The sequence below is a fragment of the Centruroides vittatus genome, unplaced genomic scaffold (assembly GCF_030686945.1).
Source record: "Centruroides vittatus isolate TY-2023 unplaced genomic scaffold, ASM3068694v2 contig_738, whole genome shotgun sequence".
In the NCBI taxonomy this organism is placed as follows: Eukaryota; Metazoa; Arthropoda; class Arachnida; order Scorpiones; family Buthidae; genus Centruroides; species Centruroides vittatus.
The window spans coordinates 594048-620669 of NW_027122474.1; the positions used below are offsets into that span (position 1 = coordinate 594048).

A 26622-nucleotide genomic window follows, 5' to 3' on the forward strand; every position below is an offset into this window, starting at 1 on the left:
TAAAATTATTTTGCGATAGTAGAAAATAAACTAATTTATGTTAAATTTACCAATATTGAGTGGCGCTGACAACGATGCCAAATGATAGATATTGGAACTACTGTGGAAAATGCCAATAATGAGCACTTAAAGACTGCTAAATAAGATGACAACACAGAAACACATGTTTTCATGTTTTGTTCTCTAGGATTTATGATGATTATATTAGCATTTACTCTAAATGTACATATTTTAATTTATGTGCTTTTAATGCTTTTCTAGTGATATTACGACTTCAATATTTGTGGCGGACAGATGTAAAATCGATTAAAATGATTTAAACTTGATTTTCATTTTTCCCATATACTTTTTTGACAAACGACGTATAATTGAGAAGGACATAACTCGAGGTATACCTGTATTACTAAGAGTTCAAAATCCAAAAATGATCCTCAGATTACACATTCAGATAGCAATTATTCAATACTATTTATTATTTATATATATTTTGGGGGATACTATAGATTACCATCTATGGAATTTTGGAACTGAGTATATTTCTGAACTGAGAGGACCAAGACGAGTTCAATGATACCCTACTTTTGGACTGGAGATGAAAAATAAAAAAGTTATCATACTTTTTTCCGGCAATTGCGCGATGATCGGGAGTTGTGTCACTCTTTCTGCTAAGCCTATTGTGTATTTAACAAACAGTCCGGCAAGTCGGCCATATATACCTTCAACAGAGACAGATGTTGATCTACGAGCACACCGATTGTCTGCAGTTGGAGTTAAGTCCTTTTCGCACACCCTCGCACTCCTCAACCTCTTGTTGGGGTCTGTGGCCCCTCAGCCGCTGACATGCACGCTATCGCTCGCAGTTGGCTAGTACTATGCACCGCTATCACGGCTTGTCGGACAAACCTAACCTATCCCTCCAGGAGATGACAGTCACCACTAGGTAGTGAAAAAATCTGAAATGGCGTGGAATGCACTGTGAAAGGCAAGAAATTGTAAATATTATAACTTTCTTATTTTTGGTCTCTGGTCCAAAAGTAGGGTATCGTTGAACTCATCTCGGTCCCGAGTTCAAATATATACTCAAAGTCCCGAAATTCCATAGGTGGTAATCTATAGTACAGCCATATTTTGTTTAATACTAGATTCATACAATTTCTTTAGTTCAGATTCAACTGATGATATTTTATATGTAAACAAAAATTTGTTATATCAACAAGCATCATGCATATATATATATATATATATATATATAGTTTTATTTCTGACTATTTGATTTGAAATTCATTTATTCATTCAAATCAATATTTCAAAATTCAAATCATATTTAAATATTCCATGTGACAAGTGAATTTTTGATTACATGAAATATGCATTTGATAAGATACTTATGCTAAATTGCATTTTGTAGCATTTCACCATATTGAAGTATACATTTATCTTAAATGGATTATTGTAACTGATATAATATAAATTAGATGTAAATTAAAACTTGACATGTTAAGAACAAAAAATTAGCACATTACTATATTTTGAAGATAAAGCCAGTACAAAGGGTAGTGCATCAATAAAATAAAATGTGGAATCTGTTTTAGTGCCTGGAAATTCTTATTGAAACACTAATAAGCTCAACATATGTTATTCATACCATCATTGTTATGTTATGTTTGTGTCTATTATTCATATTTAAAATATTTTATTTATTTTTAATTTCATCATAACTTATATTTATCTTTTTAAGGATGTTTGGTTAATTGCAAGTTACCATATTTTTAATCTGATATGAAATAGACCTTGCATGTTTAAACCCGAAGATGAGTCATTAATTGACTCAAAAATGTCTGCTTGTTTAAAATTTTATTGCTGTTGTTGTTTTACTGTACTTCTTGATCATTTGGTTCTTTCATCCATTATTTTACCGACAGTTCACAAATCTCATATAATCAGAAAATATCATTGTAAACAAAGATAAAGATTCAGGCAAAAGTTTTCTAATTTGTCCATAAAATGTATATCATTCATGATTTGTCTTTGTACCAATATCAATACAATAAATTTTATATATTGTATGTATTATATATACCTAAATCATGCAGAACATTATTGTTTTTGCTTTTTTAATAATGTGAATAATATAAAACAACAAATACATCTAATGAACAAGATTAACAAAATTTGATGTATTAAATTCTTCTAAGATAAAAACTGAAATAAAATTTGTAGTTTCATTTTATATCACTCAATTTTCATAATGAGTAAATTAGAAATGTCTCAACTAAATATAGCATAAAGGTATAAATTACATACAAACATGCGCACACACACACATGTGCATAATTTATACCTTTCCAAACATTTAAACAATCTGTTCAAACTAATTTGTTTACTCTAGTATGAATGATATTTTATATGAAATCTTACCTAATTTTATCCTTCTCTGTTTAAAGGTTTTTGCAAATTGTTCCAGTTCTTCCAAGTCGGTCATTTCTTCAGGACTTGGTTCACAAGACCTGGATTTAACATGATGTGTAACAACAGCCTGAAATCAAAATCAATCTTAGAAAATTTATATTTTCATAAAACCATTAATATAGAATCACTCTAGAAATTTTCCCATTATTCTCTTAAACGTAATTAATAAATTGTATATAATAAATTTCATTATTCAAATGTAAATTAAAAACTAATTCATAAATATCAAATAAATCATATTTATTTCTTACAGTTTGACTGTATATTCAAATTATACATATACATTACACATGACATATATAAAAATCTCAAAAATAATATTTAACAAATATGATTGAAATGGATTAGATCTTTCCCACAAAGAACCAGTCTGTATATTTGAGGGTTTTTTTTTTTTTTTTTGCTCTTATGTACTGATGCCTCAATTCAGTTCATTATAGATGGATCCGAATTGCAATCAGGCAGCCATAATGGACAAAAGATAGCAATAATACCCGAATTTGAACTCGCCATGAAAATTTATGAGTCCAGATTAAATTTGAATCAGAATCCCTCAAAGCATTAGGAGAACATCTTACTGTGCAACTATCTTGTCAACTATCAAAATATGAACAAATTTTTTGTTCATACTTCAATTTTTAAACTGTAAATTTGAATGTAATTACTTTTCATTAGACAGGAAACTGATTTTGAAATTTTATTAATAAAATTTTCCTTCTTTGAAATATATGAAGTATAATTATCATAAATTTTGGATTTGCAAAGTATTTTTATAATTTTAAATCATAAATTATTATGCTGAAAATAAATAAATAAATAAATAAATAAATTTTAAAAAGATAACTTTTTAAATAAATTGATAGACAATGCAAATTAGAATTTTTACTTTTTCAGATGATCAATTCCAGGATGTAGTTAAAATTTTTAAATATGCACAGTATCAATACTCCATGCATTTATTAAAAGTTTAACTGTAATATTAACATAAATCTGGAAAATTTTACAACATATATAAGAATACCAACTAATAAATTATTGATCTAATTTAAAATGTAAAAATAAATTTCTAATCTGAATCAATTAAATGAGCATTTAACAATATTTCCTGCTAAAAAATAGTATATTACAGGAGATAATTTTTAAAATACATTTACTAATTTAAAAACTATTATCAATTAAGATATCTTGTGTTATTATTATGGGAGTATTCAAAGACATTTTATGTAAATACAAAATTCTAATTAACAATAAAATGCGGTCCCTATCCCCCGCATAAAAACAGGTTTGACTGTACTTGTTTATGAAAAGATAATTTTAGTGTAAATATAAATTACTAAAACTATTTATATATTCTTTTTAAGTAGCTATGTAAATCGAATCATATTACTAAAAATATAAACATTTTAATTGAATCTAAATAATAATCTAACTGTCGGAACCATGTTTAAGTATTTTTCAGCCAAGACAAATTAGTTTAATAAATTTAGCAATTAAAGATATTACATGAAAAAGAATTTGTTTAATTTTAATTCTTATTAGAATTTAGATACTAAACTTTGATTTGGACTAGAGATAGGAGTTATTCTCTCTAGCCCAAATCTGTTTAATCAATTTCTGTATAACTTCAAAAAATAGCTGGAAGAAATCTGGCAATTTGATTGTTCTTTATTTCTTTATGCTATAATTTAAAAAGGCTTTATTTTCTATATATTTTTAAAATTACATCCAATTTCACTTTGTGAGAAATTGTCTAATTTTACCCTTTAACACACAACAAAAAAAAATGAAAAATTAAATTACATTTCGCATTTATTTTTAAACATTTATCTGAAAAGTTGCTTCAATTTTCACATTAATGATATTAGGTAAAAATTTAAAAGACAATAAATAACAATGAATAAAAAGAAACATTGAAAAGTATTACAATAGAATTTTTTTCTATGTTTTAGCTAAACAAAAAGTTGTGTCATCTTGTCTGATGCTTTTTTATTAAATTTATGTCAAAATGCAGTATGTTCTGATAAATTATTGATAACAGACAAAAATGTTTGAAATTCTTAACAATTATTTTTCTGAAAACAGAATGAAAGTGAAAAATATATATATTGATGGTTGATTGGTTTTGGGAGTTTTTTGTACAAGGGCCTAAGAAGGCCAAAAGAGTACCAAGTCTAGCCAGTTATGTATCTATGTCCTTTTGGCTCTTTTAATAAGCCATAAATCATTCTGTTGTGTGTCATCTTAGAGTTCTTGCATGTAAGTTTATTGCTCGAAGATATGCCATAATATGTTAAATTTGTCCATTGTCGTCTAGTATAGTTTATAGTTTACACAGCTTTGTTGTCTAAGAATATTTGTTGTAAAAGATAGTCTTCTTGGCTGTTCTGTATTGAGGATAAGTTAGTAATATGTGTTGGATTTTAAATATATAAAATTGTTATTTTCTTAATGTTTACAATGTGTTCATGAAAACCCAACCAGAATAAATTCTCGAATAAAAGATTTCAGTTATTTTGCTTTTTCATTTAATATTAATAGTTGATTTGTTTTTATAGAATGGCATAGTTGAAATTAGAACCTACTGATTATATTTTGAACTGACATACATTCAAATGTATATATATAAATGTCGAATCTCTGTTGCCATAGAGGGATATTATTTTCATTACAAAAATATTTTTTAATAAAATTATTTTCTGTAATCTTCTTCAATGTTTTTACACTATTTTTCATTTGTAGTGATTTGTTTTTTATACCATATCTGGCTATTAAAGTTCAATTGTTTTTATAAAGGAATGTCACTCACTTTCTGCATATTCTATGTAAATTAAAAAGCCACACTGGATGTTTGAATGCCTTTATTTAAACTCTACAAAAATGTGAAGATATGCAAAAGATATTATTGCATTTACAGTGTTTTATTCTTTTCATCCTTCATCAGTCCATTTTTATAGCACATGCCTCTTTTTTAAAATTTCTGGATATTTTTAATTGTTTGTAGTATAAGTACATAATATTCTAATTTATTATATTGGTTTAATGATGAAAAATTAACTACAAGTCAAATACAATTATAACAGCAACTCTGTATTATATTTTTCATTATAATTTTATTTTGTAGATTTATACAGCTACATAGATAGGCTATTTTAGGATATGTATATTAAAATCTGGTTCTGTATACATATGAAATAATATATTAATGAAGCTTTTTTCTATTATTATAATAATTTGTATTTTATTATTCAAATCAATCATTTCATACAATTTATATTCTTATAATTATTTATTAAGTAGAATCATACAGAGCGAATTTTAAATTCTACTTAAATTATTCTGCTACTTATATTATTTATGTGTATATATATTCATCCACCAAAGGCTTTTAAACAGGGTCAGTTTGAATGTAATTTATTTAAGTAAATGTTTTTCTCAGTATAGAATATTTTCTACTAAACTTTATATAAAGCCCCAAAGTTACAAAATTACTTGAACTTAAGGTATTTATTTAATAAGCTTTATGCAATACATGGCTATTTCATTAGGGTATTTGCAATGGAAAGTTTTTTTCATTTTTAGAAGAGTTACATTCTGTGAATGCTAAGAACTGAGCATGCATTCCAACAGAACAATCTGTAATCCTATTTAATGTTCATTAGAACATTTCTTAGTTGGCATCATTGTTTTTGATAAATTATTTATGAATTATTATTTTTGATTTTTATCAAAAAAAATCATTTTTAAATCACAAAATGACTCTGGTCCCTCTGATGGCAAATTTCGATAATCAGTGATCTTTGATAAATTTCAATCAGTGAATATTGCTATGAAGAAGCTTTCCATTTAGCCATTGTCTCTTGCCACAGAACCTGTACTAACAAAAATAAAATCAGGAAAAGTAATGCTTTCGTGACTTTCAAGAAAGCTGTGGTAGTTGGTACAGTGAGAAAAGCTACAGATAATGAATAGCATAATTAGGATTATGAATTAAATACAATTAAGCATTCAAAAAAACTTCAATATGTAGTCTAAAGATAAAACATCTAACATTTAAAACTGATTCAAAACAAACAAAGTAAACTTCAAGTATTCATTTTGTCAAAAGTTTTATTGAAGCTTACATTTTTTTTGGTCTTGGAACAAAAATCAAGATAACGATTTATATTGAACAAACAAAGTACTCAAGGTTTGGCTGTATCTATGACCACTAAACCTCTGCAATTTACCATAAACCAGACTAGCTATTAGATAAAACCAGATCCAAGAATCATGTTCAGTCTCTAATTTTTATTTTTTATTTAGGTAACTCTGTAGTTCCCTAAAGTCTGTTTGAATGAAATTGTAAGCTCTTCTGTTAGACAAAGGATATAATTTTGACTTTTTATATCCAATCTCTTCTGATAATTGATCTACCATTAAATAATTTTCAAGATTAAATTGTAGTTTTCCTTTATTATTATTATTCTTAATTGGAACTTGACAAATACTTCTCTCCATACTGAAGGGGAAACATCACACTTTAGAATATCAGAGAGAGGCAATTATTATGAGAGAACTTGTCTAAGATAAAACTTTCTTATATGCCTTCATTTGCTTTCTGCTAACAACATGTATATAAGAATTCAAATACCATTTTTTATGGCATATAAGATATTTCAGCACAGAATATTTAGGAAAAATATTTTCTTTGTTTAAGTCATCTTGTGCCTTTGGTACTCAACCCCAAAATTTTTCACTGTATTCTAGTTTAAAAAAGTAAAATTAGAATGTACACTTTTATTTATATTGGAAAAAAAGAGTTTAAAACAATCTTTCACAATTAAAATTTACCATTAAAATATTCAACATGAATACATGCAAAGACTTCTTAGCTACAGTAAAAAAATATTAATGTTTTGAATGAAAATGTTATTGTTTAACAAGCAATCATTTATTGTGACATCATAATGCTGGGCTGCAATTTTTAATCATATTTTTAATTTAATTTAAAATATTTGCCCTCCACTTGAAATTAATACCATAGTGTCATGTCCCTGTACATCATACTTTTCCTTTAACAATAGAGTCAAGCCAGTCATTTAGCTAACACCTCTCAGGGGAAAATTTTTAAATTGAACTAACGTGACTTTCAGTTTGCATTGGAAATTCATATATAGTTAATCAGGGCCTCTTACCCCTAAGGTTTCCATATCTAGTCTTGTCTTTTGTTTACCTAACTCCATTCTCAAGATTAAGGAAAGACATGACAGTGGGAATTTATAGGTCTACATTTTTTTAAATTGCAGCCCAATTAGAGTTGGTCTAAGTAGAGGTTAACCTGTAACCTGAAGGCAGTTTGGGGAATTCGTTAGCCTATGGAAGATTGCAACTTAATACATAAGATGCAGCTAAATTTTTTGAATTTCTTTTTTGGACAAGTCATGTCTTATATTCCATAAAATACAGTAAGTATATTATTTTTATGTGTATACCTTGAGAACAAGCTATTGTTTATATTTGTAAGGACAGTACTTTTCAGCTTGTGTCCTCCTGAATTATTTAGTGATAAAATGTCCTTCCTAACAGCAAAATGGATAAAAAAAATTTAAAAAATGCTGTGCTTATTATTGATAGCTAGTGTTTCTCAACCATATCATAGAGAAGCTTATTAAAAGAGCTTTTCTGGCAAGATATTTCTTAAAAACCTTTAGCCTGGAGTGCATTAAATTGGGGGCTGGACCCGTTATGTCTCCACGCATGCATTATCATCATTGCCCTTACTTTGGAAAACTGATAAGATTAAGGCTAGGGTTGCCACCTATCAACTGGCTCAGTCTTCATAAATTGAATCCTTTATCCTGTTTTTGATCAAGTCAAATACTTCAGTCTTTTAATATTTCATTGTTAATTATATAATGTACATTTCTCACAACATTTTAATAGTATGTCAAGGAATATAAACTTGCACCCTCAAACAAATTTTGGGTAAAATATGGATACATGATAAATATTACGGTTCTGTAAAACTGATCTGTTCTCATCATTTACTATTCTTAAAATCGAATTATCAAGATTTTTCATAACTTTAAGTGAAAATATTCCATGTGTCATTCAAAGTCAAATATAGCTGCTAAGTTTTTAATAAAGTATTGCTAGATGTGAAAAACATGCGAGATTAAAATTGGAATATTTTCAGTAATCAAACTTATAAAATTTTTTATTTTGAATGATTACCAAGAATTTAAATGGCAATTTTTATCTCATCTTAGACTTATTTGAACACTTTATATAAACTGATATACATTGTGACATATATAATTAACTTTGCAGTGTTTTGTATTCTTGTACAAATTCTGTACATTCCAACACTTAAAATCTATGCTTCTTAAATATATTTAATGACATAAAATATATTAGAAACTGATTCTCTATTTAAATTTCTTTGAGATAAAAATTTTTGTTTTAAAAATATATCGAATTATTCAATTCCCAAGTTTTTAAAACAAAAGCATTAAACAATTTGATATGTATTATTTATTGTATTTATTAAAATAAATATTTTTTATTTATATAAATATTTCATATGAACAATAGAAAAAATATATTGTATTTAAAATGTCTAAATCAAATATATAAAAGTGAGTTCATTGAATTTGAGCTTATAACTAATGTTTTAAACAAAATGTTATTAATGAAAATTACCTCTCTGATTAGCATATTCAAAACACGAGACTTAGATTTTTAACTACGATTATTAGAAAAAGTTCAGTTTTTATATTAAATGAAGTTCATGACTTGTGATTACAGTACACAAAAATGCATTTGTCTTATGCAAGATTGTGTAAAATATGCATTATTAAGATGCATATTTTGTTTTATTATATGTGTTATTTTATGCATAAATTATAATTATGAAATAAAATTATATTTTTACAATGATATAATCATAATGATAACAATGACAATTTTTTATGTCCTGAAATATTTTTAAAATTTAGATCATACTTATTAATAAATCTTGATTATTAGATACTCTACACTGTCATAAATCTGTGGCTGTAACAACAAAGAAATGTAATTATTGTTATTATAGAAATTTTTATTTACATATAATAGAGTTTGCTTAAAATTTTATTGTGAAATAAGTTATAATTTAATAGTTAATAAATATTTTATTGAAACTGCTGTTTAAAATTAAAATAATTCAAATTCTGTTGGAATCTAATATAATATTACTTGACATTGAATACAATAATTAAAATAGCAAATAATTATGCAATATGATTTATATTTTTAAACTAATTTGCTATGAAGTCAAAAAAAGCTATTTTATTTTCAAAGATTAATTTTAATTGTTTTTTTAAATTGATTTTATTGTTTTAAGTTAATTTTTAAAATTATTGTTCTTTGTTAATGTACATTTACAAAACACAAATTCTGTGACAACTTGATATATTGTAAAATAAATATTATTAATATTTTTCTTTTAAAACAATTTTTAAAATAAATATATTTTTATTAATAGATATAAGATTAACAAACCTTTTGTGTAGGTGTGGATGGTGGTGGTAACTGAGATGGCGGAGGTGGTTGTGATGGTGTCTGTGATTGTGTCTGAGCTTGTTGTTGTTGTTGTTGTTGTTGTTTTTGTTTTTGTTGCTGCTGTTGCTGGAGTTGCTGAAGCTGTTGCTGGGCGGCAGCAGCAGCGGCAACTGTGGCGGCAGCAGCCGCAGCCTGTGTCGAAAGAACTCCCTGAGGTAACTGGCTTGCCTGAAGCTGAAGATTTTGAAGACTTTGTTGCATCAAACCCTGCTGCAACAATCCCTATAAAATCATGCATTTTATTTTGAGTAATCATTTAAGCAGTTTTAATAAAAATAGCAATTTGCAGACAGAAAACAAATACCTGACTCTGGAGAAATAACTGAGCTTGAACATTTGCTGGTAATTGGCCCGGCTGGAGAAATACAAATTGCTGCATGCTCTGCAAATTTTGCTGATGCTGCTGCAGATGTTGTTGAAGCTGTTGGAGATCTTGTGGACTAAGTTGAAGACCAGGAATACCAGATGTAACTGGAATCTACAAAGAAAAGTTACTTTGTTATTTTTAAGAAGCGATTAAACTTTTATTTTTATCAAAAAATAATAATAAAAATAATTGTTAAATTAATATGGATCGCCTTTGTGAAAGATTTTACGAATGTTATTATATTGACTTTAAATTTTATTATAAAACAAATAAAATTATCAATTGCTTTTAAAATTGTTGCATATCATATCTGGGTTAAGAAATCTACAATAATATTAAATAAAAATAACAAGTTAAGGAATTTTATATTGATGAATTATAATTAATCTACAAGTATTATATCAATTATCAAGATTAAGTCATTAAAATGAACATTAAGTGACACTAAACAGCCTATTCACAAAACTTTATTTATATTTTAATAATTTAATTATTAGTTATATCTTTTTATGTTATTACACTATTGGATATTTGTAAGTTATTTTAATAAAAAAACAGAAAACAAATATTGAAATTAGTTAAGTCGGTAACAATATAATGTTATAATTAAGTGCATTTTATTATTCTAACATAAGTATTTGATAACAACATGCCTCTTGAAGAATCTTTTGCATATGATAAGATTATTTAAAGAAATTACATTATAGAATTTGATATATTTGCTTGATAAACTTAAAAATCATCTTAGTAAAAAAATTAAAATTTACAATATTAATTTATAAATGCCCGTATATGAATGTTAAGAAAACATAAATAAAACTCACTTACTCGAGCCTGTAACCGGTGTGAAAAATAAATAAACAAATTCAAAGCAACAAACATTTTCCGAACACCTTCAGTGTCCTTCCTCGGGTAGAATGGCTGGTTTCGGAACGGTGTTATAGAAGAAAGAATCCAGCAGTTTTACCCGAGGAAGGACACGGAAGGTGTTCGGAAAACATTTGTTGCTTCAAATTTGTTTATTTTTCACGCCAGTTACAGGCTCGAGTAAGTGAGTTTTATTTATATATTATACACACCCCAGTGTGCATGAGGAAGGTATATTGTTAAGAAAACAAAATATTAAAACGATTTCATGTTTAAAAACATGCATGAGAGGAGAAAATTAGAATAGATTTTAACAACAAACTCAATCTTTCTGAAATTTGTCTAATTTAATATATCTATTATATCTGCTATCAAGAATGTCAATATAAATAAATAAAAGTTCTGAGTCACTGAAGTCTCTGAGTTCTGGCAGAGTTAAAGTAAGAAGAAATTTACAAATATTTCAAAAAACTGCATATTTATCAAGATCCTAAAATTCTACTTTCTTGTTGAATCGCTTATATTTCATACTTTTGATAATATAAAATATTATCTTTAAGATCTTTTTAATAAATCATCATTATTAAGAAAATCAAAAATTAATTTATTTCTTCTGTTTATGAAACAAAAACTTAAATTCATGTAAAGAAGAAATAATAGTGATATCACTAGAATTGCAACTGTAAATTACTAAGAAATTTTTCATGTGAAACTATTAATTATTTGAATTTTTAAAGAACAAATTTGTTCACAATGATATAAATATCAAAGTATATTTTAGATAATTATTATTGTTTTCATTAGATATAAAATATTTTGGATATCATTTCTAAATTTTTTCATGTCTAAATATTACTCCTGAAAAATCTAATTATTCATAATTATACAATAACAAAGATCACAATGACAGTTATATCAAATGGGTTTTTAATCAATATCTTTTTTTATATAAAAAATTTAGTACTTGAAACTAATTAATTATAAATGTTTTTAAATTTTAAAATTAATTTCATTTTTTTATTGTATTTATACATGAATCAAAGAGGGTACACTTTGGTATAAAGAAGGTACTGCAGCACCATAAGTAATGTTTTCTTATTTTAAAACAAGAATAAATTTAATAATAAAAGTTACATGACCTCAATTAGGTAAGATTTGGTGACTAAAGTAATTCTAACATAATTGAATAACATTCTCTGAAAAATGACAGGGGGGTACATGACTTGGTGTTATCAAATCTACTTCAAACAGCACCTATATTCTCAAATTCCTGGATAGCCATTGATATTAATTCAATGTAATTCTTATTAATTTATATTTTTTAATGCCTATATTCGGTTTTAAAATTCTTTTGAAATATTTTATAGTAGTATGAATTTTGAATTAGCTTCATAACCTATTGCTTTCAATATAAATTTTGGACTTTATAACTTTATAAAGTTATTAATTTATTATGAACTCAAAATCTATGTATGTATCTAGCTATTGGTAATTTAAATTGGTAAATTAAGTTATGTAACTGATGTTACAAAACTTAATTTACCAATTATGCAATATTTTTAGAATACTTTACTAGTAGTAAGTTTGGAACTCTGATAATTTTATTAATTTGATATAACATCAACATAATCAACTAATGTATAATAATTAAATGAATTTAATTATGAACATATATTTCAAAATGGTTCCAAAAATATATAATTTATAAACATCATCACTGAAATTAACTTTTTTATTATATTTGTTTAGCATGGATCTAATTTTTACAGTGATTCATGTGACCCTCACTCCCAATAGCAAGAGTGGACTCCATGAAATAATTAAAGCTTGGGGCACTGGCATGAAGTTTATTTATAGAACTCTATAAAATTTTTAGTTTTGTTGTTTACTAAATAACTGGACTCTCAAATGCCCAGGCTCCAGGACACTGCACTACCTGCTAGATTTGTCACTGAATTTGATCTACATTTAGAGTAAAAATATTATTAATACAGTGGCAATAAAAACCGAGTCACGTGGAAATATTTTGTAACTATCGAAAAACGTAATATTTATTGAAAATCTAATGTCGCAATTATGTTTAATGTAAATAATTTTGAAAGATAAATATTTAAATATTAATATAAATAAAATGTAATTATTAACTGTAGTTAGTTCTTATTTATTTAATAAATCTCCTGAAATATGTTTTTGAATAAATTTCTTTATTGTTATCAAAAGCCATACTCTAATTTCAAAGGAAGACAAAGAATCTATAAACTGAGTGATTGTTTATTCTAATTATTACTTCTTGAAGTTTCTTATCAGGAATTTAATGTTTACACAAGTAAAATTTGAAGAGAAAATGCCTATTGACGTGTTCAAAAGGTAATAAATTAGAATCTATTTGTTTAAGTACAAGATATCAATCTAAATTATGTATCAGAAACTTATTATTCAAGTAAAATATTTTTGACTAATACTTATGTAGTAAATAATCAAAATATCAGTTAATTTCAATTTATTATATTAGCTTTGGTATATATAGTACATACAAATCAAACATTTTTACATTATTCAGAAATAAATATTTGAATTTTATGCACATTATAATGACTGATACAGGTATGCTGTTTAACTGACAAGTAAGGACTTCTCAAATAATAACTTATAATATAAAAATGTCTTTAAAAATCAAAAATGATTGTTTAAATAAATAAATAGTTTTTTAATATTTAGAAAATTTTAAAATTCATTTTTAATTGTATTTATATTATATAAATTATTCAGAAATGATTTATGAAATATTAAGAGAATTAAAAGTCAAAGAAAACTAATCCTCAAATATTATATATAATTAATTTTAATGTTTTTATGTATTCAAATATTTTTTTTATTAAGTAATCAAGGAGATAAAATAATATGGTTGTCAACTCAAAATATTTAAAAACTAATCTACACACCAGTACAGGAAAAAAGATAAATTGATATATAATTTTGAATAAAGCTTAATCTCAACTTCATTAATTAAATTAAAATATTAAACAATTAAAACCATTCTTAAGTAAATTCTTTCAAACTGGTTGTTTTTAACAACCTGAATACTTCCATTTAAAAGATTTTATTAAAAAGAGAGAGAGAAAGAGAGAGAGAAGAAAGAGCATTACAAAAATAATTTTGCTCATTAAAAACTTGATTTTTTTTTAGAACAGGTTAATTTTGTATTTCAGAAAATTAAGAATTATCAACACACACAAATTCAAACTCTCTTAATATTCTTAAATGTTTTGTATTAAGTCAAACTACTAAAGTTAATCTTTTCCAAAGAAGAAAAGTATAGGTCTATAAACAACATCTGAATGCAACAGATTATTATTAATTAAGGTTTATAGAGAATAATTTGTTATACTAACTATCTTTTAACACTTTCACTGCGGACTACAACACTTTTGTTTTGCGGGACCTTCGTTACAATATGACGACAACACTATTTTGAGTCATTTGGATGCTGAAAGTTTTTGGTAAATTGCTTTCGTGTTATTTTTTTGAAGGTCATTTACTACTTCCTAGAAGTATAAGTAACATTTTAGAGATTATATTTTATTTCTTGGTTTCTTACTTTTGCTAGATATATTATAATGGTTCTTCATCATTTATGTCCTCAAGTGACTCGATTTTGCTTCATTACATATAATTCTATAAAGATTGCTTGAAAAGAAAAAATTTTTTATTCTTAATCTGTGTTTAACTACTATACTAACTTTTTTCTATGAAAAGAAAAAAAAATTGGTATAGCTGGTGCAACTTTTTTTTTCAATAGCAACAGCAAAATTGTTAAGGAAACTACAAATAGATCGAGATATGTATTATTTAGCATAAAGCATTTATAATTTTACCGTATTTTACGGACTATAAGACGCACTTTTTTCTTCGAAAAATTGCCTCCAAAATTCAGATGCATCTTATAGTTCGTAGTGTCTTATAGGTATTTTTTTAAAAAATTGCTTAAAAATTAAGGTGCGTCTTATAGTCTGTAAAATACGGTATATGTGTAATTTTTGCTTAATATACCTGATGTAATTATAAAAATATATGCACAGATCAAAATTCTTTATCTCAATTATCATTAATTTATTATTATAAAAAAAACCCTCCCTACTTTCCAAAAAGTTTTTATAACTCAATACTGCTAAAATATAATTGAAATTCATTTATATTACTTTTACCATCTTTCCATAAAAAAATTCTTCTTCTTATATAAAACATTTTATATTTTCAAATTTATTCACAATATTCTTATTTTATAATACAGTATATTATATTATCATCTAGTATTTTATTAGGCCCACCAGTGGCTGAGCGGTTCCGTTGCTAAACACTGGGAGTTCGGTCGTGGGACCGAACTCCCGAAGCCTGCACTCAGATGGGCTGGCCACGTGAAGTTTTCTGGGTTTTCTCCATGGTTGTAATACCTGAATAGGGGCCAGTTTCCCTTACAAGACCACCCGGAAGGCATTTCCCCTTGCGTAACGTTGCACCCCAGAGAAGTCATTGGGAAACCACTCTGGATGTAACTTTCCCTAGATACACCTTGGCACATTACTAACTACTTACTAACCTAAGCCAGGTGTTGCCAACATCAGGAATCTTATATGGCGTATCAGATTCCTGATGTAAGAAATGAAAGAAGAAGTATTTTATTAAGAGTATATACTATTTGTTTAATTTTTATATCAAAGTATTTTGATAATTTCTAACATTGTTATTATTATATTAAATATGAATTTACAAAGTATAAGAAGTATAAAGTTCAAGTTTTGCTGTTGTTCAAGAAACGTGTTTAGTTAGGCTTCCAAAAACATTCTACAATTTTTTTTTTAATTTTACACATATAAGAGATTAAGAAAGTAAAAAATATAATATTTGCAAAATATATTGCAAATACAAATCAAATAATTTTCTTTCTATTTTGTGTAACCCAGGATTTTTGATTTGGATATTTTGTAAAATACTAAACTAAATTTCAAATACTAAAAAATGAGAAAATTGTTTTGGAAAATAATGCACATTAAGATGTAACATGGACTTTCTCAGAAATATGATTTTCAATATTATTATAAATAATCAAAGGATTATATCTTGATCAACAATGCAATAAAAAAGAAATGTAGTTTGTTATATACTGAATTCTGTATCATTTCTCTATCAAACAATATGAATTGTTGATGTTATTGTTATGATGTTCTCAATAACTCGAAAATTTAAGTTTGTAAATCCAATTCGGTTTATATTGAGAAAGTTTATTTGCTCCATTTCTGGAAAAGGTTCATCCTGATACATTCTAAGATCTCTATATGCTTTTGCCACTATAAAAAAAAATTTGTTTATTTACTAAAACTAAAGTCTTTGCAAAACAATATCATATAAAAAAATTACAACTTTTCACAAAGAATTTATTACATCATACTAAACAATTGAGATTGTTCTCCAATAATTCACCAGAACTAGTCATCAGGAATCAATTTCATTTTCATTCTAATCACCTATGATTAAGTTTTTTAAACAAGATTAACAATAAATGTAAAATTTTTAATGTATTTATGCTTTGGATATTTCTTAAAGCTGTATAAAAATATAAATTAATATGCTTATCAAATTTATTTTTTAATCCTCAATTATATAATTACAATAAACATCTAAATAATTATGCTGTTAGTTTTCTATTCAATCTACATAATATTTAGAACAAGTATACATTTAGTATAAAAAATTTCACATTTCCAGTTAAATACATTAATTGTTTTATCTCTATGTCCTTAGTGTTTTACTTATGTGCTTATATATTGCCTACTTGGACCTTGTTTATTAATAAGACTTATTATACTGGTGTAGTTTCTGATTAGCAAAGAGAGGAGATCTTAGTCAAAACTCAAAACAAAATATCTTTATTTTTACCTGTGAAAATAAAGATATTTGGTTTTGACTTTAGTAAGTAATCAAGCAGCAAAATTGCAACTAGAAAATGACCTATTTAGTATAATCATGTATATATATATTTTGTTAAATATATTGATGTATTTATTACAGTTTATAAAGATATAAAAGTCAATTTAATGCCATTTTTATAAAAATAAAATAATTTTTAATTAACTAAAGTGTTGTAAAAAATTTTTATTCAAACTTAAAAATGTTTTAAAGTTTCAAGAATCTTTTTCAATAAAATTTTAAGAAAGAGAAAGTTTTAAATAATTTATTGTGATGCTATTATTTATTAAAAACAAAGGTATTTGAATGCTGAAAGTTTGGTAGATAAATATATACAGTACAGTATATATATATATATTATTTTTTTGTATAAAGATATAAAAATTAATAATTCAAACTGATTGATGTTTTATTTTATATTTCAATAACAATACCGCAAAATTTCTTTAAAATGGGATCACGTCGGACGCACGATCGTTTTTAATCTCTCTAAGTATATCAAATGATAAAAAATTGAATATTTGCCTGGATTATATTTTGTTTAATTTCTTAAAAAAGGTAAGTCATCAATAAAATAAAAATTTATATTTACACTGTTATTGCTTAAAGGAATACATCTTTTTGAAGTAAATTCTTCCCGAACAAAAAAAAAAGTCAATTCTAAACACGAGTCTTTTTTTTTATTGTTGAATATAAAATGTTGTAGAATGAAACAAAAATTTATATATAAAAAGTTTTGATTAAAAATAAATAAAGCTGTCAGAAATGATTTTAGCAATTCAACCTGACAATTTTACGAAATTGAAAATTAGAGTATTAAGACCTGTTAAGAATTTTCTTGCAATATGTAAATGAAATAATTCTGACAAAGTGGTGATTTACTTTTGCAAATGATTACAATTGATACATTTTCAAATGAAATTTTATATATTCATGAACAAAAACAAATAATAATTGTTTAAAATTATTTTATAATTTAACAAAATGTTGAATTAATAAATATTTTAGATTATTTTCTGTTTGCTTTTGTTTGTTTGTTGTTGTTAAAACAACAACAACAACAACAACATACAAATAAACAAGTTTATGAAGTTTAAAATTATTGAAAATGAAATTAACTTCAGAAAAGAAACTAATTAAATTACTCCATCAAATAAATCTTTCATATTGCATATGCATCTAATCATTTTAAGTATTAATAGCAAATATTAATTTTTACTTTCTAAGAAGAATACAAATAATAAATTTTATTCGTTTTAATTTGTTCAATTTATTAGAAAATATTTTCAATAATTCAATATTTTAAATTCAATCTTAAATGATATTTGTGACCAATATTCATTAGATTAATGTATCGTCGACGTAAATTGGTATTCTGTTCTCTTAATTGGCTACACAAAAGAAAATTTATACTGATTGTGTAGAAATACTGATAATTACATAAAGCAAAAAATTAATACAAAACTCAAATAAATATTAATTGCAAATTATAGTTTTTTTCATAAATATTATAAAAAAATATCAAAATATTAGAAGTAATCTCTCTTCTTAAATACATCCAATTTATATTTCCTCTCAACACAGAACTCAATAGAGAGATTATATTTTATATGTTAACCTTTAAATATTTTTTCTTAATTATTATTACATATACAGTACTCATAAGGAAGAAATTATGGGTTAAATTTAAACTTACCATATTTTCTGGTGTATAAGATGCAGTTTTTTTCTACAAAAAAGAAATATAAATTAAAGCTTGTTTTACATTACAGTAGTCCAGAGAAAAAAGGAAAAAAAAAAAAAAAAAACGCTATTTGTCAGAGGAACAAGTAAAATTTATAGATCAATACTATATCAATGTATATATTTAAATTTATAATTATCAATATGTTAAGAATGACAGGATGTGAATTATCAAAATGCAAGATGGAGTATGGCTCGTTTAAAAATTGAAGATATAAAAAAATTTTATTGATATTTTATGCATGAATGGTTGAAAATTGAGAATTTTAAATATTTATGTAATAAGTGCAAATGTTAATATTGATGAAACTATCAGAAAATGGAAATAGAAAATAACATACCTGTAATTATGTGATGTATATATTTATATTTACATTCAAAAGTACATGTTAAACAAACATCCTGTTCATAAAGGTTACATTTGTAGATAAAAATGACAAATGATGATACAAAGACTAATGTAATTGAGCTAACAGAATTGTAGTGCACGTGATATTTATTGGATGTGGGAAAATTTTTGACTTATTTCGGTATTTAAGTATTATTATTGGAAGAAAATATCTTTTATGCAAATTATTTGTTGACTTTACATAAATTTGTATGAGTGGAAGTTACCATAACATTGTTATTATAAACAATTAATAAATAACATATAGGCCTACACTCTTTAAAAAATGCTTTCTATATATGAAAACAAATATATTACTTAAGAGTTACGTTTTACCTCCAAAAAGAATTAATTACATTTGAGTTTTACTGAATTATTTGAATATACTCGAAAACATAATAAATTCATATTAAACAAATTATTTCTGGAATCATTATATTTATTAAAATGATTTTCAAATTTAATAACAATTTCCTCATTTTAGATAAAGTATTATGTCTTGTAAATTAGTAACTATAATTAAGCGCTGATTTTTTATATTTAATATTTTTAACAATTTAAATGAAATTAACACGATTAAGATGATAATTAACATTTTGTAATAAAACTATTCTGTCAAACAAAATTTTATTTGTATTCTGGTGATTTTCTTTACAATAGAATTGAGAAAAATAATAATATGATGATGTAATAAATCTGATTAAATATTTAATGCTCATTAGCTTTTTTTCTTTTTATTCATAATAATGAATAAAACTATTTAAAAAAGCCTAAACAAATAATAACTATATATAATAGATAAAGCATGGCTACAAAGTTCACAAGATTGTGTCCTCTATTTGTATCATTTTTTTTAATAGGTACGCGTATGACAGTCACCGGCGGGTATAGTGCGTCCTCCTCAAAATTAATGCGATAATTTGGTTTGGAAACCTCAAAGGGGTTTGTCGACTCCATTTCACCACAGTTAGAAATCTAAAAATGGCTTTTGGGGACCATTTTAACAACTTCTGATTGTCAAAGAACAGGGAAAGAAATTAAAATTTGTGCAGAGAACAAATAACACGTATGGGTAACTTTTAAGGGCACAGTCTGCAACTCTAATAAAGTTCCAACTACCTCAATCAGAGTTGCATCTGTATCAAAATCTTAAATTTTATCATCACAACTGCACTTTAGAACACAAGTACAAATTTTGTTTTTTATTTAGTTTAGCCTACAAATGACAAAGGGTCAGGAGGTAAACTTTTTATTTATTGTTGATTTGAAATAATAAAAAAAAAAAAGATTACACATTATGTAATCTAAGTATAAAGGTATATCAAAAGTGGATAAACATATTTCAAATTTTGTAAGAATATTAAGAAACAGCAGAATTACAGAAACAGTTTGAACCCCAATATTTAATAAGTAAATATTGATGAGAGAATAAACTTTAAATACAAAGCTGCAGTTTTACCATGGGTGGCACCATTACTATTTTAATACTGTTTTATACCTTTTTCCATTTAAAAAATAAATAAATAAAAAGTAAAATTATTAGTCAGAATAAAACATTAATAAACTTAATTAAAATGCAAGAATGAAAAGCATAGAAAAAGTTTCAAATTATTTAAATCGATCAATTTACATACCTTTCCCACCTGCAACTGTTGTGCTAGCCCTGCCTGCATTAGCAATGGCTGTTGTCCCTGTGCTCCTGCAACCATCAGCTGGGAGTCCAGGTAAAATAAAAGAAACTCAAGATAAGATATTTATTATGAATTAACCGATTGCACGCTTTCATTTAATAATAATTTCTAATAAAGTCGGTCCTACCGGTGAAACTCCTCTCCAGATTAGAGCCCCGCTTTCGGATACAACGTCAAACTTCTAACGCGTAATTTAAGTAAGGGAGTATTTTAGGCACCCGCACAAAACAAAAATTATGGATAAGTTCGCTGGACGAAGTAAGAAATGTTAAGAGTCGAAATCGTTTCCACTAATTAAGACTTTAGGGGACATTTTTAAAGGCGGATAGCCGACGACCACGAGGATGATTACGACTCGAACCGAACATTTTTTTTTTTTTTTTTTTTAATAACGTATTCGAAAAATCGGTCACGATTCAATCCATTATTTACAACGTATTTCGACGTAATATTTTATGCAAACTTTATTTTAATAGAAATCGATTTTCTGCTCTTTAATCGCACGCGAAATATACCGCCAGGACGAACCATCCGCAAAGAAATTACGTAGGCAAAGCCAATGAATCCCTTAGACTCTAGGCGAGTTCGAGTAAACGACGGCAAACGCTCGGAAGGGATAATTATTGTTTCAAAATATAAAAAGAATTGAATGTTTAATTAATTACAAAATGAATTTCCATGCGTAAAACAGCTTTCCATTCCCAGATTTTCCGGAATTTTAAAAAAATCGAGTGGCATAAAGCGAGTTTGAAGACAAACCAGCAATATAGTATGTACCGTAGGGGCCTATATATATATATAATTAAGATTCCTTATTTTTTGTTTTTCGGTCGGATATTTTCATTTGTAAATATATTTCTTGTAACCCTCATTCATATAGGAGCAATCTTTCCAATTGCACTTTACAAAAGGACCGGTGGCTGATTAGAGACGATACCGTGCTACATAAAACTTAAATTTTTAAATACTCTCCGACCGTTTTTTCGATTAACGAGAGCATTTCTACACATCTTAGTAATATAACTTTCCCTTCGTATTTTTTCTTTTATTTTCAGTAAAAAAAAAACAAAAAACTATCAGACAATTTCCCAACAAATTGTTATCTTTGTAAATTGTCTAACAATAGAAACTTTCGAATTTCCATTTAAAAAAAAAAAAACATTACAACGTTTATAAAAATGCATCAGAATTCAGATGAATATCTTAATTTATATTTTATAATTTAAAAAAGAGGTGCTATTACAAATTAAGATATTTTTCACTTTTTTTTTCTTCCTTTCACAATAACAGGATTTCACCTGCCAGGAAATGAAATTCGAGTTGTTTTTTCTTTTCCGTAGACTAGTAATTAACTAATATCTCTAGATAACGTCTTTGGCCCTATTCCAAGTAAAAAACAAATCGAGGAAATATACATGAAAAGAACTGTTTCGATGTAACGCTGCCGCGTTTTAACAACAAAAATTCACAACTGCATTCTGAAGAAGAATTTCTAAACACGTTGCGATTCTCCGGCGGATTTAATGAAATTTCTGTTTGGAAAAAAAAAAAAAAAATGAATTCGAAGGAGAGAGAGAGGGGGGGGAATATACAACGTAATCTACACTCTTGTAAGTTCTCCGTCGAAACTAATTTTGATCCGATCGCGATTTTAAAACGACGAATAGTCGAAGAAACGAAGGAGATTTGGAGGTAGAGGCCTGGCTCCTTGCCAATGATACAAACGGAATTTAATTTTTCATTTGTAAGTTGAATGTTAAACCTTAAACGTCGTCGTTTACTTTCTGACTACGTGTCAAAACATTAAGTTTAAAAAATCTACGGCCCGCCATTAGCGGCGGCAACACTAGTTCTTCCGTCGCAAAAGCTATAAGAAGTTCGAATCTTCTTTTTTTCCGATGGACGTCGTGTTTTCCACGTTTCCGGGAGATTTTAATACACTTTAAAGAACCCACGAGACACCGCAAATAAATTAAGAGAAAAGAAAGGTGGAAGCGTGTAAAACTAGAGTTTTATTTTTCTTCATTCGTTACGGATCCGTCTAGACATTTTATTATTTTTCTTCTAGAAAGAATATAAGTTTTAAAATTGCTTCTCTATCAATTGATCGCTCTTCGGTTCTCTGCCCTCTCCTAATCCATCTATCGGAAATGAGATTTTTACAGGTGCCGCACTTAGACTGATGATAATAAATAAAAGGTGACCGCCAACATTTTCCGAATTTAAGTCCGGTCAATATTTGCTTTCTGTAATTTTCCAAAAAGAGTAGAACTCTCCGCGTTACTTAGTCCAATTCGGCTTCCTAAAAGGCACTAAAAACAAAAAAAAAAGAAGGGAATTTTACGAGAAGTTTAATTCGGTTACCGATGCCGACATTTGCAATTTTCAAACCGACTAATTCCTTTACAGTTATTACATCTATTGAGAAGCGCATTTTAACTCCAATTAATTTAATTGATACTCCTTTTCACAAGAGAATGAACTCGTTTCTGGCTGCCTCTATTAAGGATTTTCTAATCGAGTAATTCCGAAATAAAAGTTTCGTGTCTTCTCTTCTCTTCTTTTTTTTTTCTCCCCTCCGGTTCTTCCAACGATACAGTTTTTAAGAGTGATTGATTTGCAGAGTTCTGCCCGAAAAATCTGCGAACTGGATCTCACAGTTTTTATCTGACGCGAAGACTTTTAGCCGAATGATGCGCAATATCTTCTGTAGCTAAGAAAGAAGAGAGGAAAGAAAGAAAACAAAAAACAAAAAGCAAAAGTATAAAAACAAGGGAAGCGTCACGTTTTTGGAGAGGAATCTCGCGTCACCTCGATTTGGACGCATCACGAAACAGGTCACAATTTGTAACAAAGATCCACCAGAGAGAAGGAAAATGTCAATCCGGAAATTTAAACCGGTAACTGTATTACTCCTTTTCTTTTTATCTACTTGCAGTTTTTAGTGGAGCTTTCCTTTCCGAAAGTTCAGTTTCTCCGGCAAACCTTTTATCGTGGATTTTTTAACTTAGTTTTTTTTTCTCCCTCCCCCTTTATAACTTATATTTCTTAGTCCTAAAATATCAATTTTGATTCTAACGATAAAATTTCGTTTTCGAATTTTAAATCGAAAAGCTCCAAAGTTTCCGGATTCCTTACTATAACGGTACAGATTGCGAAGGACGGAAGGATCTCTTTCGTGCGTGATGGAGCGAAAAAGTAAATATTATGCACTTTTATCCAAGTCCTAGGTGTTCAATTTTGCAAATTCGGAAAGATCCAGAGTTTCCGTTTTGATCTTTGGTACTTCTCCGGGGTAGAGGTTCTATTGCAGATTCATCAGTCCCGGCACTTTTATAAAGTCGAAACTAACAGGTATACTAGAAAAGTCGAGTCGACGCTCCCAACGACACGGTAAAGGTTTTGTAGAATCAATTGGATTAACATTTAGTAGAAATTTTCTACTCTCGTTTCTTCGGGTTGCCGGCGGACTCCGTTCGTTATGTTCTCGTAATAAAATCGTATCTTTTACGAGAAGTGCGTCGGAAATAATTATACTCTCCTCTCGTAATAAAGCGTTTCGACCGAAGGGAACAAATATTCTCGGATAAAACAATAAGAAGTAATCGAAATATCCATAAAATGAAATGGTAATGCGGATAAAAGGCATTACGACGGCCATAAATTCTTTTTATTCTCGTAAACACTCTCCGTCTTCGACCCACAGTAAAAAAAAGGGTTCCTCCAATAAGTTTTAATTCTTAGATTCTTCCTTCCCGCCACGCGCCACTCCTTCACGGAAAATGGACAAGGTTCTCCATTCCCCGCGCTTCTAAAACATTAGAAAAATCGTCGACACCCCTGGTTAATTGCTAAAGTTCGAAGAGGAGACGAAACTAAGGAATGATTTCGAGTGAAAGCGCGCGCTTCAATATTTTAAAGGACGAATTCCCGCGGATAACGAGGAGACGAATGGAGGGAACGACAAATTATAACCGAAAAGAGATGCTAATAGACTGTTAAAGGATAAGCAACAGTATAGGGAGAAAAGGAGACAATGCGGACGAATGGAAAATTGCCATCAACAATTCTGGCCGACTTCCAAAACCAAAACAGTAATGGTAATTTTCGACGGCCGAGTGCGAACTCCAATCCTCTTCTTCCTTTTTTTATTCCGTGGCGGAAATTCTTATTTGATTAGAAACTCTTCTTTTTGACATTCGTTTCTCGATAATACGGAGAAGGACGTCGACATTTTATGAATTTATATATATATATCTCTTCCTCCGACCGTCCGTCACATGCAGTTTCCATTACATTATTCGGAAAAAAATAAGAAACATAGAATTTGGCATTGTTTTTCCTTCTAGCGAATATATAGGTGAATATATAGGCGGAATTCTTTGGAAGAAAACCTGTAAAAACGTAAACAGAATCTGGAATTCGAAAGAGAGAGAGAGAGAGAGAGAGAGAGAAAAAAAGAAAAATTCCGGAAAAATGTTTGTAAAAAGATTCCGAAAGAATATATTTCCGGAAACCCAAATGTTTCGGATTTCCGACTCGGAAAAATTCTGTCGGAAACGAATTAAAGAAAATGCATTAGAATAATCGCCAATTAAATTCGTCGTGGGTAAATTTACGGAGGGCGAATTTAATATCCGTTTGAATATTCGTTTGGCGCATGATTTACTCGAACGACGGCGGATATTCGTGGCCGGTCCGATTTTAAATGCAAAAATCCCGATAGATTTTCGCATTTAAAATAGTAACGTCGGCGGGAAAGGAGAGCAAATCCGATTCCGGGCATTTAATGCGCGATTTTTAACGAAACTTTATCGAAATAAGCAAAGGAAAATGGAATTTTAACCGCAACGCGCCGATTTCCCGTCCGAAGGAAGAAAGTTAAGAACGGAATACTCACGGAAAACCGTGCAATTTGGCGGAACGAGGCGAATATTTAATTCCTCCGGGGGAGGGAATAAAACCAGGCGAAGGAAATCGGCGGCGGCGGAACATTTCCTCCCCCAGGTAGACCGCGGGTAAATATCGGTGGTAAACGAATTTACGGAGCGGTAACGAGACGATAAACGAGTTACCGCGGGGTCGAGGTCGTCCGGGTCCGAACGGGAGGAAGTGGGGCGCCGAGGGGGCCGGAGGTGAAGGGGCGTTTCACCAAACGAGATCCGAACCTAAGCGAGACGGAGAAGAGGTTCGTACCTGATTCAACGACAACTGACCGGCGGCGGGGGGGGGGGGCCCCAAGGCCGCCGCCGTGGTGGTCACGATGGCAGATGGCGGTAGCGTCAAGGAACCGCTGCCCGCTCCCCCCGAGACGTGGTGCGAAGCGTGGCCCGAAGAAGCGGACGACGTAACCACTGCCTGTCCGTTGGGTGTCGTCCGACACTTGCCGTGACTGGAGTTGATGGTGGCGTCGATGGGTTCGTCGTCCATTGCCTGCCAAACCGCCACCGAAGGAAAAAAAACACATCCGTTAATTGCAACGTCTTCTCGGCACCCTTTCGCGTTTCTGCGAAAGCAAACCTCCCGTCCGGGGAGGAAGGTTTGCCTTTTGC

The 26622-nt window shown here is 28.2% G+C and overlaps 1 protein-coding gene across 14 annotated transcripts in view; it reads right to left on the bottom strand.

The window, feature by feature from the left end:
- The window catches only part of LOC136980991 (POU domain protein 2-like), a 275556-nt gene that overhangs the window by 21487 nt on the left and 227447 nt on the right, over window positions 1–26622 (bottom strand). For 13 of the 14 annotated variants that reach the window (XM_067277203.1, XM_067277196.1, XM_067277200.1 and 10 more), the window contains 6 exons: window positions 26266–26503; window positions 21014–21099; window positions 18945–18977; window positions 10355–10528; window positions 9991–10272; window positions 2419–2536 (listed from right to left, as the gene is read on the bottom strand). In XM_067277203.1, the coding sequence (XP_067133304.1) occupies window positions 2419–2536; window positions 9991–10272; window positions 10355–10528; window positions 18945–18977; window positions 21014–21099; window positions 26266–26503 (931 nt within the window). The remainder of the gene's footprint in view (window positions 1–2418; window positions 2537–9990; window positions 10273–10354; window positions 10529–18944; window positions 18978–21013; window positions 21100–26265; window positions 26504–26622) is intronic. The other variant, XM_067277194.1, reaches the window with a different exon arrangement.